Source organism: Neovison vison, chromosome 12 (genome assembly GCF_020171115.1).
Source record: "Neovison vison isolate M4711 chromosome 12, ASM_NN_V1, whole genome shotgun sequence".
Classification (NCBI taxonomy): Eukaryota; Metazoa; Chordata; class Mammalia; order Carnivora; family Mustelidae; genus Neogale; species Neogale vison.
In genome coordinates, this window is record NC_058102.1 from 133,446,573 (window position 1) to 133,461,581 (window position 15,009).

At 43.1% G+C, this 15,009-nt stretch overlaps 2 protein-coding genes across 9 annotated transcripts in view; one reads left to right on the forward strand and one right to left on the reverse strand.

Moving 5' to 3' along the window:
* Window positions 1-8,206, reverse strand: part of LOC122892557 (protein adenylyltransferase SelO-like) — an 83,206-nt gene extending 75,000 nt beyond the window's left edge. For all 6 annotated transcript variants that reach the window (XM_044229212.1, XM_044229211.1, XM_044229213.1 and 3 more), the window contains exons 1-6: window positions 7,809-8,206; window positions 3,655-3,773; window positions 2,898-3,026; window positions 489-553; window positions 345-401; window positions 155-253 (exon numbers count right to left, since the gene is read on the reverse strand). In XM_044229212.1, the coding sequence (XP_044085147.1) occupies window positions 155-253; window positions 345-401; window positions 489-553; window positions 2,898-3,026; window positions 3,655-3,773; window positions 7,809-8,043 (704 nt within the window). In that variant the 5' untranslated portion in view covers window positions 8,044-8,206. The remainder of the gene's footprint in view (window positions 1-154; window positions 254-344; window positions 402-488; window positions 554-2,897; window positions 3,027-3,654; window positions 3,774-7,808) is intronic.
* Window positions 8,207-8,494: 288 nt separating this feature from the next.
* Window positions 8,495-15,009, forward strand: part of PDSS1 (decaprenyl diphosphate synthase subunit 1) — a 54,334-nt gene continuing 47,819 nt past the window's right edge. For 2 of the 3 annotated variants that reach the window (XM_044228170.1, XM_044228171.1), the window contains exon 1: window positions 8,495-8,623. In XM_044228170.1, coding sequence (XP_044084105.1) covers window positions 8,495-8,623 — 129 coding nt within the window. Of the gene's footprint in view, window positions 8,624-8,691; window positions 8,714-15,009 lie in introns of those variants that run through there. The other variant, XM_044228172.1, reaches the window with a different exon arrangement.

A 15,009-nucleotide genomic window follows, 5' to 3' on the forward strand; every position in this document is an offset into this window, starting at 1 on the left:
TGGTCACTCCTAGCAAGCTACCAAGAAGTACCTGAAACCATAAGAAACAATGAGAAATCATGCTACCATAGATCTATCGGCTCAATTTATTGACACATGCCTGCAGATAACATGACGCATTCCTGAAAGTCAGCTTCAAGGAAAAAGGAGTTACCTTGCAGCCCTGCTAGTTGGAATTCCGAGAGAGTGCATAGCCTCGCTGCATAAAAATTCTCTCACTGAGGAACGAAGTACAGCTCTGCCATCGCCATTTCTAGGTCAAATAAGAGAAAGAAAGATTTTCAGTTGTAATGAAGACAACATCAATTTTTTATTTAGATGACTAAAAAAAATACCAACTGTACCGGGAGTATGGAGTCTTTCCTGAGCCCTTCAATTGGAGCTCCCACTTTTCACCCTGCCTTCAACAACAACAAAGAAATCTAAGTATTAGAAGATTCATGTTACTATTTAGCAGAAAAGCTATTATACCAAAAAACATGTGGTACCTGTTCATGTAAATTCCAATTAGGTGAGCTCTTCCGTCCCCAAGCTGACCTGCCCATATCCCAAACTAAAGGAGAGAAAGGAAAATTATTCATGCTTATTACCCTTTAAAGTTTTCATAGTAATTTTATAGCCAAAGTTATTTTGTCAAAATTGAGAATGGGGTATTGCATTTTTAGGATTATAAGAATCAACAACTTGAACAAAGGTGAAAAAAAATTCAATCAATAACACATAAGTGAAATTCATTTTAAAAATATAAATTTGAGACATATGATTAACTTCTTCATCTTACAGCTGAGCTCAAGTTGGTAAGGTGTAGAATATTTAGAACTGATCTACTGATCTATTTAATTTCAGAATATGAACTAGGAACAATTCACTCATAGAAAGTTTGCCTATAGAATATGTATGTGATATAAAATCAAGAACATACTTGTAACTGAAAATATCCTTTTGAACTTACATAGTTAGCTGTTTTCAACATTTTCTGTTGTGGTTGCCCAACTCCCAGTTATGGCACTTACTAGCTACAGAAATCTGGGTTACATAATCCCACTGAGACTGACCTTTCATTTCTGTAAAATGGGATAACCCTTGCCAGGTTGTTTTAAGAGTGAATGCCAATGTATGCTCTGTACCATGTCCAACGTAATGCAAGCGCTTGTGAGATGGTAATAATTATCACCAACAGTGATTTGCTAACTTAGACATTGTTCCATTTTCCACATGCATGTTACTTCCACTAGAAAGTGTATGACTTTCTGGGACTAGGTGGGTTCTGTGAATTTCCCTAACTCCTATACTTAACCCTATCACGACCCTGATGTTATCGGAATTGATTTCTTTATCCTCTCCCCTAGAGTATTAGTTAGCATTCAGAGCTAAGGGGACAGGTCTCATGCACCTTTATAGCTCTTGGCACAAAAAAGATGTTCTATGAACTATGAACTATGTTAGAACTATGTTTATAGTTCTAACAGAAAAACATAAATTTGAGAAAAATCTACTCATTATTTTAATTTTTCATCTTTGCCAGGAAGAGATCACCATTAATTTCCGCTATCTCTAGCTACCTCTAAAAGCACAAGTCTTGAGAGGTACTCTCAGCGTACTCTGGCTAATTTCTAAAGTCAACAATGCATTAGGTATATCCCACACCGTGAAAAATAAATCGAAAGAATGGTGAATCCAGAGCCAGGAGTGTCAGGGGAAACAAGAAGGTAGTTCTCTATTAATAAAAATCAATTACTGTTCAAAATGACAAACCTGGGGCGCCTGGGTGGCTCAGTGGGTTAAGCCTCTGCCTTCAGCTCAGGTCATCATCCCAGGGTCCTGGGATCGAGCCCCACATCGGGCTCCCTGCTCAGCAGGGAGCCTGTTTCCCCCTTTCTTTCTGCCTGCCTCTTTGCCTACTTGCGATCTCTGTCTATCAAATAAAGAAATAAAATCTTTTTAAAAAAATTACAAACCCACACTTATAAATAAATCTTTATAATTTTAAATCAGAGAGAAGCAAGAGATGAAATGTGAAATTGATTTTTAAAAATCTAATATACTATACTACCAAAAAAAAAAAAAAAACCTACAAAAAAATACAGCTTAACAAAACTCTGCAGGGCTTAAGGCCTGCATCTGTACTCTAATAGTACATGTGAGTACAAAACGCTAGCTAATGAATTAAACCTATATGGGGAATGGCTTTTTGAACTGTGAAATCCTTACTCCAACCCCATTACATTTTGCTGCTTTTCCTAATATATATTCCAAAGGAAACAAGCCCCCTGACAACCAGACTGTTAATCTTATCTGGTTCACAGGAAAGTCACAGGAAGTTCAACCATTGGTCCCGTGTTCCTTCTCTCTCTCTCTTTTTTAATTTAGTCAGATACCACAACCTGAACTTGCTTCAGTATCTTAACTTCACTTCTAGAAGGGTGCTTTCTTAATTTTTTTCAGCATATATAACACCCCCAGCTAATCCTGATTAAATTCTAGCAGTTTCTAGCAGTTCTAAAACTTTGTTCTGCAGCTATACTGGAAAAGCTATACTCTCTTTGTCATTTTAGGGCTTTTATATTGACTTGTGCTACTTGACTTTGCCTACATCTCTTATCTGAAATTTCCCTGAATGAGTTCTCTAGCAATAATTCACAGAAATTTTACATAGGCGCTACCCCAGTTTTCTCCATTCCATCAAAGGAAGTTGGGCATTAGCTTTCTTACAGCAAGAAATCACATCAGCTAGTTATAAATATCTTATAATGACATATTTTTCTAGAAACATCTTGTCGTAGTCTCCATACACTAACATTAGAGGAATTAATGCAAAATGACTTCATAAATAGGAAATCATCTCCACCAGCTGTTTATATATTACATGAGGGAAGTCATCCTGATGCTCCGCATACCTGATGCCCACCATATCTGTGAGCCAGTGGAATGGATCCAAATACTATCCTTTTACCACTCACAAGCTGGATAAAATCATCTGTTTCTGAGACACGTAAGTCAAGGTCCAAAATATCTTCTAGAACCTCCTGAGGCAGGAAAAAAAACAAAACAAAACAAAAAGACCTTACAAACTTAAGTAATCCTTTAATAATTTTGAGAAAAAAGACTTGATGGAAGAAAGAAAATTAAGAGAATGAAACTCTTCCAAAAGTACATTAATATTTTCTCATGAGGGATATACCATACTTTATATGATTATTTGTGCTATTTGGGAAAATCGGTTCTATTAGACAGTTTTAAAATTTTTATGTAATTCTTGTGATCCATAGTAAAAATACTATTTTTCTTAGCATGCATTCTTTAAAGGAACAAGAAAAAAGTAAATGTTCTATTTCTATTCCAAATACAATTGTATCATGAGAAACAATTTATCATTTGTTATTAGAACCCATTTCTAAGAATTAAACTCATTTGCCCCTTTTGTTCAAAAAAGTGTATCTTTGTAAGTCAACTTTAAGATGAAATGGAGTCCTGGGGTCTAGGAATCAGTATCAAAAAGTGATTTCTAAGAATGACATTCTCCAAATGTCTGAATTTTAAACACAAATATAATCATTTACCAATAGACTAACAATTCAACTCAAACAGTGTGACTATCTCTTTTAGACAACAGCTCTAGTGAATTATTTTTGTTGTGAAAAAATAAAGCCTAACCTTTGAAACTGCTACAAGACGTACTCTTGATTTGAAAGGAGTAGGGAAGGCAACTGAAAAAATACAGTTTTTCACTTTACGAACGTAATTTTCTTTAACAGGATCAACTGGGAACACAGCTGATTAAAAAACAAAACAAAACAAAACAACTCTTCTTAAGAAGTGTTCTCATTTGTTCCAGATATAACATTAATATTCCTTATGACTATAGTTCTTTGAGAAAATCAACTTATACCACATTTCTTCCCATTTTATTATTTAAAGTCTATTTTGTCATTCTCAACCGTATCTATCCAGTATTCATGTAACACAGTAAATGGAACCATCCAAGAAGATGGGAAATGGAAAAAGTTTAAAACAAGACACATACCCTGTCTTAGAGGATTTTCACTTGTGGGAGACCAACAGGATACACAATGTTTATAAATAAGAATGTATAAGCAAAGTGGAGGTGAGCTGCATTATACTTTTAGAATTATAGTACTAGCCAATTCAATGTAATCCAACCCCAAAATATTAGGCAATTAATCACATTCTTTCTGTCCTTCAGAAAATTGTAATTACTGAAAGACATAGATACTTAAAAAACTCCAACACCAGACAACAGATGTTTTACTAAATGTAGAAAACATGCGCTAAAACACATGTACCTTATTTTAAAAGCTGTACAAAAAGTTTTGAACATGCTTTAGATACTCAGAACGTATTTTCTTTTAAATACAATTTAAAAAATCTTAATCTGTTCTCCTAATCCAAACCAATTAAAACAAAACAAACAGGGGGCGCCTGGGTGGCTCAGTGGATTAAGCCACTGCCTTCGGCTCAGGTCATGATCTCAGTGTCCTGGGATCGAGCCCTGCATCGGGCTCTTTGCTTGGCGGGAGCCTGCTTCTCTCTCTCTCTCTGCCTGACTCTCCGCCTGCTTGTGATCTCTCTCTCTGTCAAATAAATAAATAAAATCTTTAAAAAAAAAAAACAACAAAACAAAACAAAACAAACAAACAAACAAACAAAAAACAGAAGAGGGCAGATGTATTACTAAAATCACAAAACAAGGGGACACAAAAACTTGTTTCTGGATAGAGATTATATTGTCAAGATGTCAGTGTAACCAAATTATTTAATAAACATATGGCAACCCAACCAACATCCTAGTAGGATTTTTTTTTTCAAGAAACAGATCATCTTAGGGACACCTGGGTGGCTCAGTTGGTTAAGCATCTGCCTTAGGCTCAGGTCATGCATGGCTCCCTATTCAGTGGGGAGCCTGCTTCTCCTCTCCCTCTGCTGTTTCTCCTGCTTATGTGTTCTCTCTCTCAAATAAATAAAATCTTTTTTTTTTTTCTTTTTTTTTTTTTTAAAAGCTTATCGGGGCACCTGGGTGGCTCAGTGGGCTAAAGCCTCTGCCTTCAGCTCAGGTCATGATCCCCGGGTCCTGGAATGCAGCCCCGCATCAGGCTCTCTGCTCAGTAGGGAGCCTGCTTCCTCCTCTCTTTCTGCCTGCCTCTCTGCCTACCTGTGATCTCTGTCAAATAAATCAATAAAATCTTTAAAAAAAAAAAAAAGCTGACCATCTTAAAGTGTAAATCTTGAAAAATAAAAACCAATTTTTTTAGAAATGGAAGTTTTCTTATCCTAAATTATAAAAACACAGTAACTAGAAAGTTATCCCCAAAACAGATGCAAAGGGACTCAATAAAAAGAACAGAAACAGCCCAAAGTAATGTTAAGAATTCTCTATATAATAAAAATGGTATTTTGCATCAGTACAGAAAGGCAGCATCAAGACAATTTATCCAATTGTTACAGATTAACTTCTATTTATCCCACCCAAGCCTAGGTGAACCAAATGTCAGCTATAACAGAAATAACAGTAATCTTCTATCTTTCCCAGATGAGTATAAAAACAGGCAAATGTGGACCAGATTTAACCTTTACATTTTCCCCTAAATATATGGTTTGTGAAGCACATGATGGGGAACCAATGTCAGTCAAAAAACAGCTGATTTCAGCATTCACCACAGAAAACCTGACAACATGATGAAAAGCAGAAGATCCAACAGTGTATTTTCTTCTCTTTTAGGAGAGCCACTGAGTGGAAATAGACTAAATTATAATTCATGCATTTATTATGATGCCCTAACATTTTTTTTAAGATTTTTTATTTATTTATTTGACAGAGATCACAAGTAGGCAGAGAGGCAGGCAGAGAGAAAGGAAGGGAAGCAGGCTCCCCGCTGAGCAGAGACCCTGATGCGGGGCTGGATCCCAGGACCCTGGGATCATGACCTGAGCCAAAGGCAGAGGCCTTAACCCATTAAGCCACCCAGGTGCCCCATGATGCCCTAACATTTTAGTAGAGCACAGACAGTATACACTGTTCATTAATATTCACGATTTTGCACTGACTGATTCACATTCTGGCAAAGTCAATACACTTAGTCATTGGCTGTGGAACAAAAAGAGGCTAACTGCCTCAGAGGTCCCCACCCCTCACCCTTGTTACACTTCCAGCAAATAATCAGTTATAGACTACAAACCCAATCCAAGACAAAATTCCAAATGTACAGTAAATCTTTACCTTAACATCTCAGAAAAATCAGTCATTCCAAAATTAAATTCTTTAGCATTCAGTTTTGCCTTATGAAATCCACAAAAACTGCTAATCTTTCAGGGCAGCAATGTCTGAACCTCTTCTCTCAATAAATGTTCTTACCACAGTTACCTTGATAATCATTGATCATTTATCTCATAACAGCAGGATGAGACATTTTCAGGCAATGCTATGAATCAAGACATGATATACATGTGTACACAGTATTATGTCTGTAATCTCTCCTTGGCTATAAAACCTGGTGCTACCATAGATCATGTTTTGGACGGTATCATCACTATGGAAAGAAGATTCTTCCTAAAGTCCACTCTACAACATCGAAATAACAATTTTGAAAAATGCTTTCAATTACACACCTACTCCACGTTTGTCCGTCAATACCGGTTGTTTCGTTCATGTAAGTACAGTCAAAAAGACCCAGGTTATTCCTAGCCTGTGTGTAAGAGGAGTCTGTTCTTTTCCTCGAACAGCTCAATGGTTTTAACTTCCTAGACACAGGCTTGGCTTCACTGGGTCAAAAGAACTACTTTGGACCCTGCCAGTCCCATTGGTAGGTTATGGCTCATCAAAAGTTTAGCTACACTGTAAGGTTAGAAACCTTCACAAACGTCATCCGCTCTCCCTACTTAGCCTTGCCATGCTCCTCCATCTCTTTAAGAGCTAGGTATTTTGTTTTAATAGGGAAAATGAGCTCTAAATGAAAATGGCCTGGGAGGTAGTGCTGTATCTGCCAACTGTGAGCTTGAGAAGACATGTAAATCCTCCTATCTGTGTCCTTATCTGTGAAAGGGGCAAATGATAATTATCTTAAGTTGTAGGATTGTTGTAAATACAAGCCTTAATTGCTACACTTTACCATGGCATAGTCTACCTGCGGAGTTATTTCTTAATAACACAAGCCTGTATCAGGTCATAGATGTGTGTACAAACAACCTTTATTTGTAAAGCACCTGGCTTTTTTTTTTTACATCATATTCTTGAAGATTGGGGAAAAAAACCATAAGATTGGCTTATTTTAATAAACTTTATTCTATGCTTTTATTCAGTAAAAAACTACACTCTGAAATGTATAAATAATGTCCTCAGCTGTACTACGGGTACTTTCATTTTTTAAATGCAAAAAGCAGGGTTCAAAAGAAGACAAAAATTTTAGAGAATTGTAGTTGCCTATTTGCCGGTCTAGTTCCCCATAACGTTGAACTTCTTGAGGACAGATGAAGTTTCTGTCATTTCTGTACACCTATCGCCTGCACTTTCTCTCCCCGCCTCTGTGCGCACGTTGAATCACTAATTACACCACGGATTTCTGTTGTAAGTCCGCTTTCTCACGACCACAGAGGAGTAGATCTGGCTATAGGACCAGGGAGAGGTCTTCCCAACCCACATCCGGTACCAATCCTGTCCATATGCCAGGATCCCCTAGGCTGGCGAATATGTTCCACATTACTAAATGCCAAACAATTTCACACAGCTAGGTCCACCCACGAGTGGGACTCCTACCCAGACAGGAGCAAGACTGCCAATCTATGCCACGATATACCTATAAGGTTTTCAGAGGACAGAGTCCAAAAGTCGAGAGACAAGGCTAATTTAGCTTCCGTCTCACAAGAGTCCAGCCGGCGGTTCGACACGTTACTGGAAAGATGCACAAGGCGGGCACTTCCTTCGAGGCCAGGTAGCAAAGAGCCGCGGACGACGGCGTGCCAGGTCACGCCCAAGAGAAACAGCGGCGGACCCGGGAGCCCCCAGACCGGGAGCCCGATCCTCCGAGTCATCTCGCTGCCTAAACACGCGGACCAGAAGAGCTGGCGACTGCGGGGCTGGGCGCCGAGGCAGTGCTCGTTACCCGCCGGTCTCCCGAAGCTCCATGTTTACGGTGACCGCTGGAGCTCCGGGCTCCGCGCAGCGGCAGGCCGGGCTTCGGGAGACGCGGCTCGCCCAGACAGAGGGTCCCGCCGGGCCGCCCCGGTCCCGGAGCCGGCAGGGGCGGGGAGGGTGGCGCGCGCGCGAGCTGGGCGAGGGCGAGGGCGAGGGCGGGGCGCCCGAGGTCCCGCCCGGCCGTCCCGGGAGCGCGCCGCCGGCGCCAGCCCGGGGAGGGGCGAGCAGGCGCGGCCGGGGAGGGGCAGAAGCTCTTCCTGTGCCAAGTTTCCGGCTCCGGGTCCCGGGAGGCGGACCGCCGGGCCACAGGCGGAGCCAGCGCTCCGCCGCGGCTTTCAGACTCGCACCATGGCCTCATGCCGGTGGCCCTGGCGCCGCTGCTGCTCCTGGAGGCCGGCGGCTCGGAGCCCCGGCCCCGGCTCCGCGGGCCGCGTCGGGCCGCCCGGGCCACCCTCGGCTGCAGACGCCAGCGCTCAGGTGAGGCCCCGAGGCGCGGGCGGCGGCAGGGCGCAGAGGTCACGGCGCCAATGACAGCGGCGCGGCGGAATGAATGGGAGCTAGCGGCACGTGCGTCGGGGCTGGGGGCCGCCGGGCTGCGCTGCTGGGGGACCCCGGGCTGGCTGGGCGCCGGGACCCGAGCCCCGCGGGGGGACGTGGAGCGGTGGGCGCCGGGGGTCCGCCAGGAGCTGGGGCGCCCCGCGCGGGACTGCAGAGCGCGGTCCTGGGGGACCCGGGCGCCTCGGGGCTTGGGGAGGGAGCGGGGGGGGGGAGCCAGGCCTCGGGGGAAGTGCCGGGGGTGGGGGGCAGGCAGCTTGTCTCCTGGGGTCGGGAGCCGGGGAAGCCCGGAGACCCGACTGCAGCTGTTGCCTTTCGGATTTCCGCCGGGCTTCGGGAGGAGGGAGCTAGGATTTTAGAGCCAAAGGTGCCCCGAGGGCTCAGAGATCCTGGCGGGTTGGAATAGGCGGTTTGTGGAGAGTGTAGGGCTGATGCTCTGGGCAGCGGGTTTCTGTCGCACCGAGTTGCTTCCCCGGGAGCCCCTACCTGGACGGGGCGGAAGGGCATTGGAAGGAGAAACGGCCTGAGGATTTCACAAGTAGAGAAACCTTGAGCTTTGGTTTAATGTAACTTCTTGAGTAGAGTCGGAAATCCCAGCACTAACCATGGCTCCTTGACTCTCTCCTCTGCTGCTCTTGGGCCCAAGCTCATTTTTCTCTGTTTCCGCCCAGTTTACGCTGTGTTGAGTGACATGTTCTGTGGCCCCATGAGTCAGTCTTTCCTGCACTTTGTAGTGATTGACTCTCAACGTGCCATAGGGTAGGCGCATTCCGTTTAGAGTAATTGAGCAAAATCGGTAAAGACTGGAGACTTCTCCAGTCACGCGGTAATTACGGTAATTGCATCCACAAGGCTCGTTTTTTTAAAAAAGTTTAATGAATTTGGGGCTTTGGGACGTCTCATATTCCCACGTATTCCCCAAACACCGAATACATATCACAACTTATCCAGAACGGGCACTTGGAGAGAGAATAGGGCTTTGCTGGGATCCTTTTCAGTACTGTCCTAACCAGACATTAAATGTTTCTAGCATCACAGACGAAGGCATCATTTGGAGAGATGTTTGCACACTCCATCTAATAGCACTGGATACTTCTTTGACACTCCTTTTAAAAAAAAATTTTTTTTTTTTTTTTAATTTAAATTCCAGTATAGGAACACCTGGGTGCCTCAGTCAATTAAGCATCTATCTGCCTTCTGCTCAGGTGGTCCTGGGATCCAGCCCCTCATCAGGCTTCCTGCTCAGCAGGGATATTAGATATTAGTTAGCCTTCTGGAGTCTGCCTCAGGCACGTGTTCTTGGTTAGTTCAAGTCTCTTAGGACCTCATAGTCCTTGGGGACAAAGAGCAACAATAATAAAAGCCATATCTGCCCTCAGACACAGCTCTGCTTCCTGATATATGTACATTCTCCCAACCTCACCGTTGGGAGCGTTAACAAGTCCTGTAATAGGACAAAAACCAGTGTGTGTCTGTTACTGCCAAATCACTTGTCCGTATGTTTTTGACTCTTACTCAGCAGCATTTTTTTCCCCCCAAGTAAATTCATGGGAGGTAAGGTTGGCTTTCAGGAGAGAGTACATGATGGGAAGGAAGGGAACAGTATTGGAACAGTAACAGTACAGCAGTACACCAGTTGTCCACTGCTCCTCTGAGTGCCTCTACCCTTATTTTAGAAAACACCACTCCCTCTTAAAGCAGAAAATAAGGGTAGATATTAAATACTGTAGCTACTGCAGATCTGTAGCCACTGTATTAAATGTATACAGCATGCTGGGTTCTGAGCTGAGAGCTTTTACACGTCTCAGTTAATCGCAGTTTCCCTCCCAGAGTAGACATTAACCAGAAAGATGTCACAAGGTAACACGGCCAGGAAATGTTGGAATGGAAACAAGATCCATCTTCCAAAGACCATGCTTTGAACAACTGTTACACTGCCTAGTGGTTAAGAACACTCTGTATTAACTGCGTAATTTTGTTTTAAATTCTGTTTAGTTCACATATACTGTATTCGTTTCAGGGGTAGAATTTAGTGGTTCATCAGTTGCATAGAACACCCAGTGCTCATCACATCAAGTGCCTCCTTAATGCCCATCACCCAGTTACCCCGTCTCTCCAGCAATCCTCAGTTTGGTTTCCTGTAGTTGAGAGTCTCTTAGGTTTGCCTCTCTGTTTTTATCTTCTTTTATTTTTTTCCCTATGTTCATCTGTTTTGGTTCTTAAATTCCACATATGAGTGAAAACATACAGTATTTGTCTTTCATGGACTGACTTATTTCACTTAATACATTCTAGTCCATCCACATTGACGCAAATGGCAAGATTTCATTTTTGATGGCTGAGTAATATTCGTGTGTGTGTGTGTATTCTGTTTAAGTGTCCATCTATCAGTGACATCTGGGTGCATCTTATTTATTTGTTTGTTTATTTATTTATTTATTTTATTAACATGTATTATTTGCTTCAGGGGTACAGGTCTGTGAATCATCAGTCTTACACAATTCACAGCACTCACCATAGCACATACCCTCCCCAATGTCCATAACCCCACTACCCTATCCCTCCCCCCATGACCCCCAGGAGCCCTCAGTTATTTCCTGAGATTAAGAGTCTCTTGTGATTTGTCTCCCTCCCTGGTCCCATCTCATTTCATTTTTTCCCTCCCTTTCCTCCACAAACCTCCCACCCTCCCTCTCAAATTCTTCGTATCAGAAAAGTCATATGATAATTGTCTTTCTCTGACTGACTTATTTCCCTTAGGATAATACCCTCTAGTTCCATCCACGTCATAGCAGATGGCAAGATTCAGATTTTTTTTTAATGGCTGCATAGTACTCCATTGTGTATATATACCACATCTTGATCCATTCATCTGTTGAGGGACATCTGGGCTTTTTCCATCGTTTGGCTATTGTGGACATTGCTGCTATAAATATTCGGGTGCACATGCCCCTTCGGATCCCTCCATTTGTATCTTTAGGGTAAATTCCCAGTAGTGTGTGTGATTGCTGGGTCATAGGGCAGCTCTATTTTCAACTTTTTCAGGAACTTCCATACTGTTTTCCAGAGTGGCTGCACCAGCCTGCATTCCCACCAACAGGGAGGAGGGTTTCCCTTTCTCTGCATCCTCGCCAACACCTGTTGCTTCATGACTTGTTAATTTTAGCCATTCTGACTGGTGTGAGGTGGTATCTCATTGTGGTTTTGATTTGTATTTCCCTGGACATCTGGGGACATCTTTACCCATTCATCTGTCAGTGGACATCTGGGCTCTTTCCATATTTGGTAACTGTGGACATTGCTGTTACAAACATTGGAGTGCATGTGCCCCTTCAAATCACTATTTTCTTTTAAGATTTTATTTATTTATTTGACAGACAAAGATCACAAGAAGGCAGAGAGGTAGGCGGGGGTGGGGATGGTGGGGGGAGCAGGCTCCCCGCTGAGCAGAGAGCCTATGTGGGGCTCAGTCCCAGGCCCCTGAGATCATGACCTGAGCTGAAGGCAGAGGCTTAACCCACTGAGCCACCCAGACGCCCCAAATCACTATTTTTGTATCGTTTGGATAAATGCCTAGTAGTGCAATTGCTGGGTAGAAGTACCCGAGCTGTGTAATTTTAACTCTTCACCCCAAGTCAGAGGTTAGGTCTCAAACTAAGTCTTAAAATGAATTACTGAATTCATATGAACTAATGAAGGAAGGTGAAAGAAGCCCGTTAAATGGTAAAATCAAAAGAGAGGATTAAAACTTGGCTTTCTTGGGACATTATAAATGTTCTTATTGGTTTACTGAATATATAACGCTCTGGGGGAAATCCTGGAACCCAGCCGGTCTTGCTTGGCCACTGCCTGCCTGGCAAAGTCAATCTTTACTGTCACTGTAATATGTCTAATGCAGTATGTGTTCACTAGAGAAAATCAGAAAATAGAAGCCAAAAAAGGAATAAAAAAAACTCCCACAATCCTATTTGTTCAAAATTAACTATTCTAATACCCTAGTTTATATGCTTTTAAACCCTAGTCTCTGTGTATCTTACTTATGCATGCGTATATATATAAATTCTTAGTGGGATCACAGAATATGTATGATTTTGTGCATGCTTTTTTATATTTATTTACTTAGAGCACCCACGCCAGCCTGAGCAAGGGAGGGATAGAGGGAGAAGGAGAGAAAGAATCAAAAGTAGACTCTGGGGGTGGGAGGAAGTAGACTCTGATCTGAGCACAGAGCCCAATGCAGGACTTTATCCCTACACAGAGATCATGACCTTGATGAGGTTTTGGAAAATAAGTGAAGTTCGGTGGGGTGCCAGTGACCAAGAAAGAATTCTTGAAACATCTTTGGCACAAAATGGTGGCTTATTAAAGCACAGGGACGGACCCTTGGGCAGAAAGAGCTTCTGCCCTGTGTGTGCGAGTGGCGGCGGGTTCTGTACTACGGGGTTGGGGGAGGGAAGGAGAAAGGGAGGGTTTGAAAGAACTTTCATATGCTCAAGAGGACCTGCAGGATACCTGAGGCCTTGCCACTGTCAAGTTAAGGTTTTTCCTTTTAATAAGGCATTAACAGTAATGGAAGCTTCCTGGAGGAATGTCACACTCCAGCTGTCACACAGTCCCTATCAATGAGCTTTAGGTTTAGAAGAAATTTAACTTTATTTACATTTCCCTGTGCCTCAGCCTCCCTCAATTATAGGGAGGGGAGGAGGATGTTAGGGCCTCAGGAACGGAGTTACGGGTCTTTGAAGTTAGGCCATTGGTAAGAAAGCCTCTTCCTTGTAAATCACTAGGACATTTGTAAACTGAGGGCGACTGAGGCTTGTGATCTCTACGAGTTAACCATTTATTTTTCCTTGGGGCAGCCAGGAGCGCCTGCACATGCACCCCCGGGGGGGGGGTGTGTGGTCAGCTTCTGCTTTGTCCTCAGCTTGCCTTCTGTTCGCTCATTATGTTCCCCTGGACAACTTTAACCCTTACATCTTTAAGGTTGTTGAAGGTCTCGTCTTCTGTAACTTCTACCTGCTGAATAGGGGCGTAGAGCTGTCCCTACCTATGGGTCAATATTGGTGAGCTGGGGAATGTGTAGGGGTGTTACGGAAGAAGGAGGCAGCTGAATCCAGTGCTGACAGTGCAGAAGTATCTTTGTGAGTGGTCAGGATCGTCCGGCGACGTGAAGTCCTTGTAGCCACGGAGTCTGGGCCTAAAGGAGAGAAACATTGCAGAAGGTAACACATGAAGATTAGTAAGGCTGTGAGAATGAGAAGTCCAACGAAGAGATCTTTAACCATTGACCATAATCCTCCTTTAAACCAGGAACTTACCTTCACTGAGAGAAAAAGAAGGATTTTGTAGAGCCCCAACTGGGGTGTTCATATCTTTTATGAGTCCTGTGACATTTTTGTGATTATCTGGGATGTACACACAACATTCTGTTTTGATAACTGCACATGTGTCACCCTGTGCTGCTGCTGGGACATCTAAGGCCATTTTATTTTGTAGGACCGCCTTGTGCATCTGTGACTTTCATATTAAGTGAGGAGATGCTATTTAGTGAATCACTGAGTGCCTTCATGGTGCATATATTAAGGGCATCTTAATGCCAAATGATATCCTTTAGCCCTACAGATGGAGCAAAAATGGGTTAAGTGAGCATACCATTTAAAAACATATTGTGTCCATCTTTGCCTTAAATTGGGGAGATTAGCTGGAATAGAGCTGGTTTTAGTAATGTGTCCATGAATCCAGGCAAAAATACGGTGCGGTGACCTATCCGTCACAGTGGAAGCTGGGGCCACAGGTTAGTTCCACATATCCAGTGGGTTCCATCCGGAGCTGGCCATCAGATGTCGGGTCGCTTTACCCTGTCTGTAGCAAACCAGTCAGTAGCCCTGAGTACTGTTACCTGGGAACGTGTTTAAACCAACTGTCACTTGTATTTTCAATAGGGGAATCTTACATCTGGTTGACTAGAATAAGCAAGATCCATAACCACTGAACAGTTTTGCTCTATAGAGAAGTACAATGGTCAGGTCCAGGCAGAAGGGTGACTAGGTTTAAAGTTTGACTGGTTTTAACTATTACTTTAGACATATCTATAAGCATAGCCTGGTATTTAGTAGATCAGCCTCCTGTCATCTCTTGGTGGCCTTTGGTCTTTAAGACACTCTGGACCTGTGACGCCTGGGTGGTTCAGTGGGTTAAGCCGCTGCCTTTGGCTCTGTTCATAATCTCCGGGTCCTGGGATCGAGTCCCGCTTCGGGCTTTCTGCTCAGCAGGGAGCCTGCTTCTCTCTCTCTGCCTTCCTCTCTGTC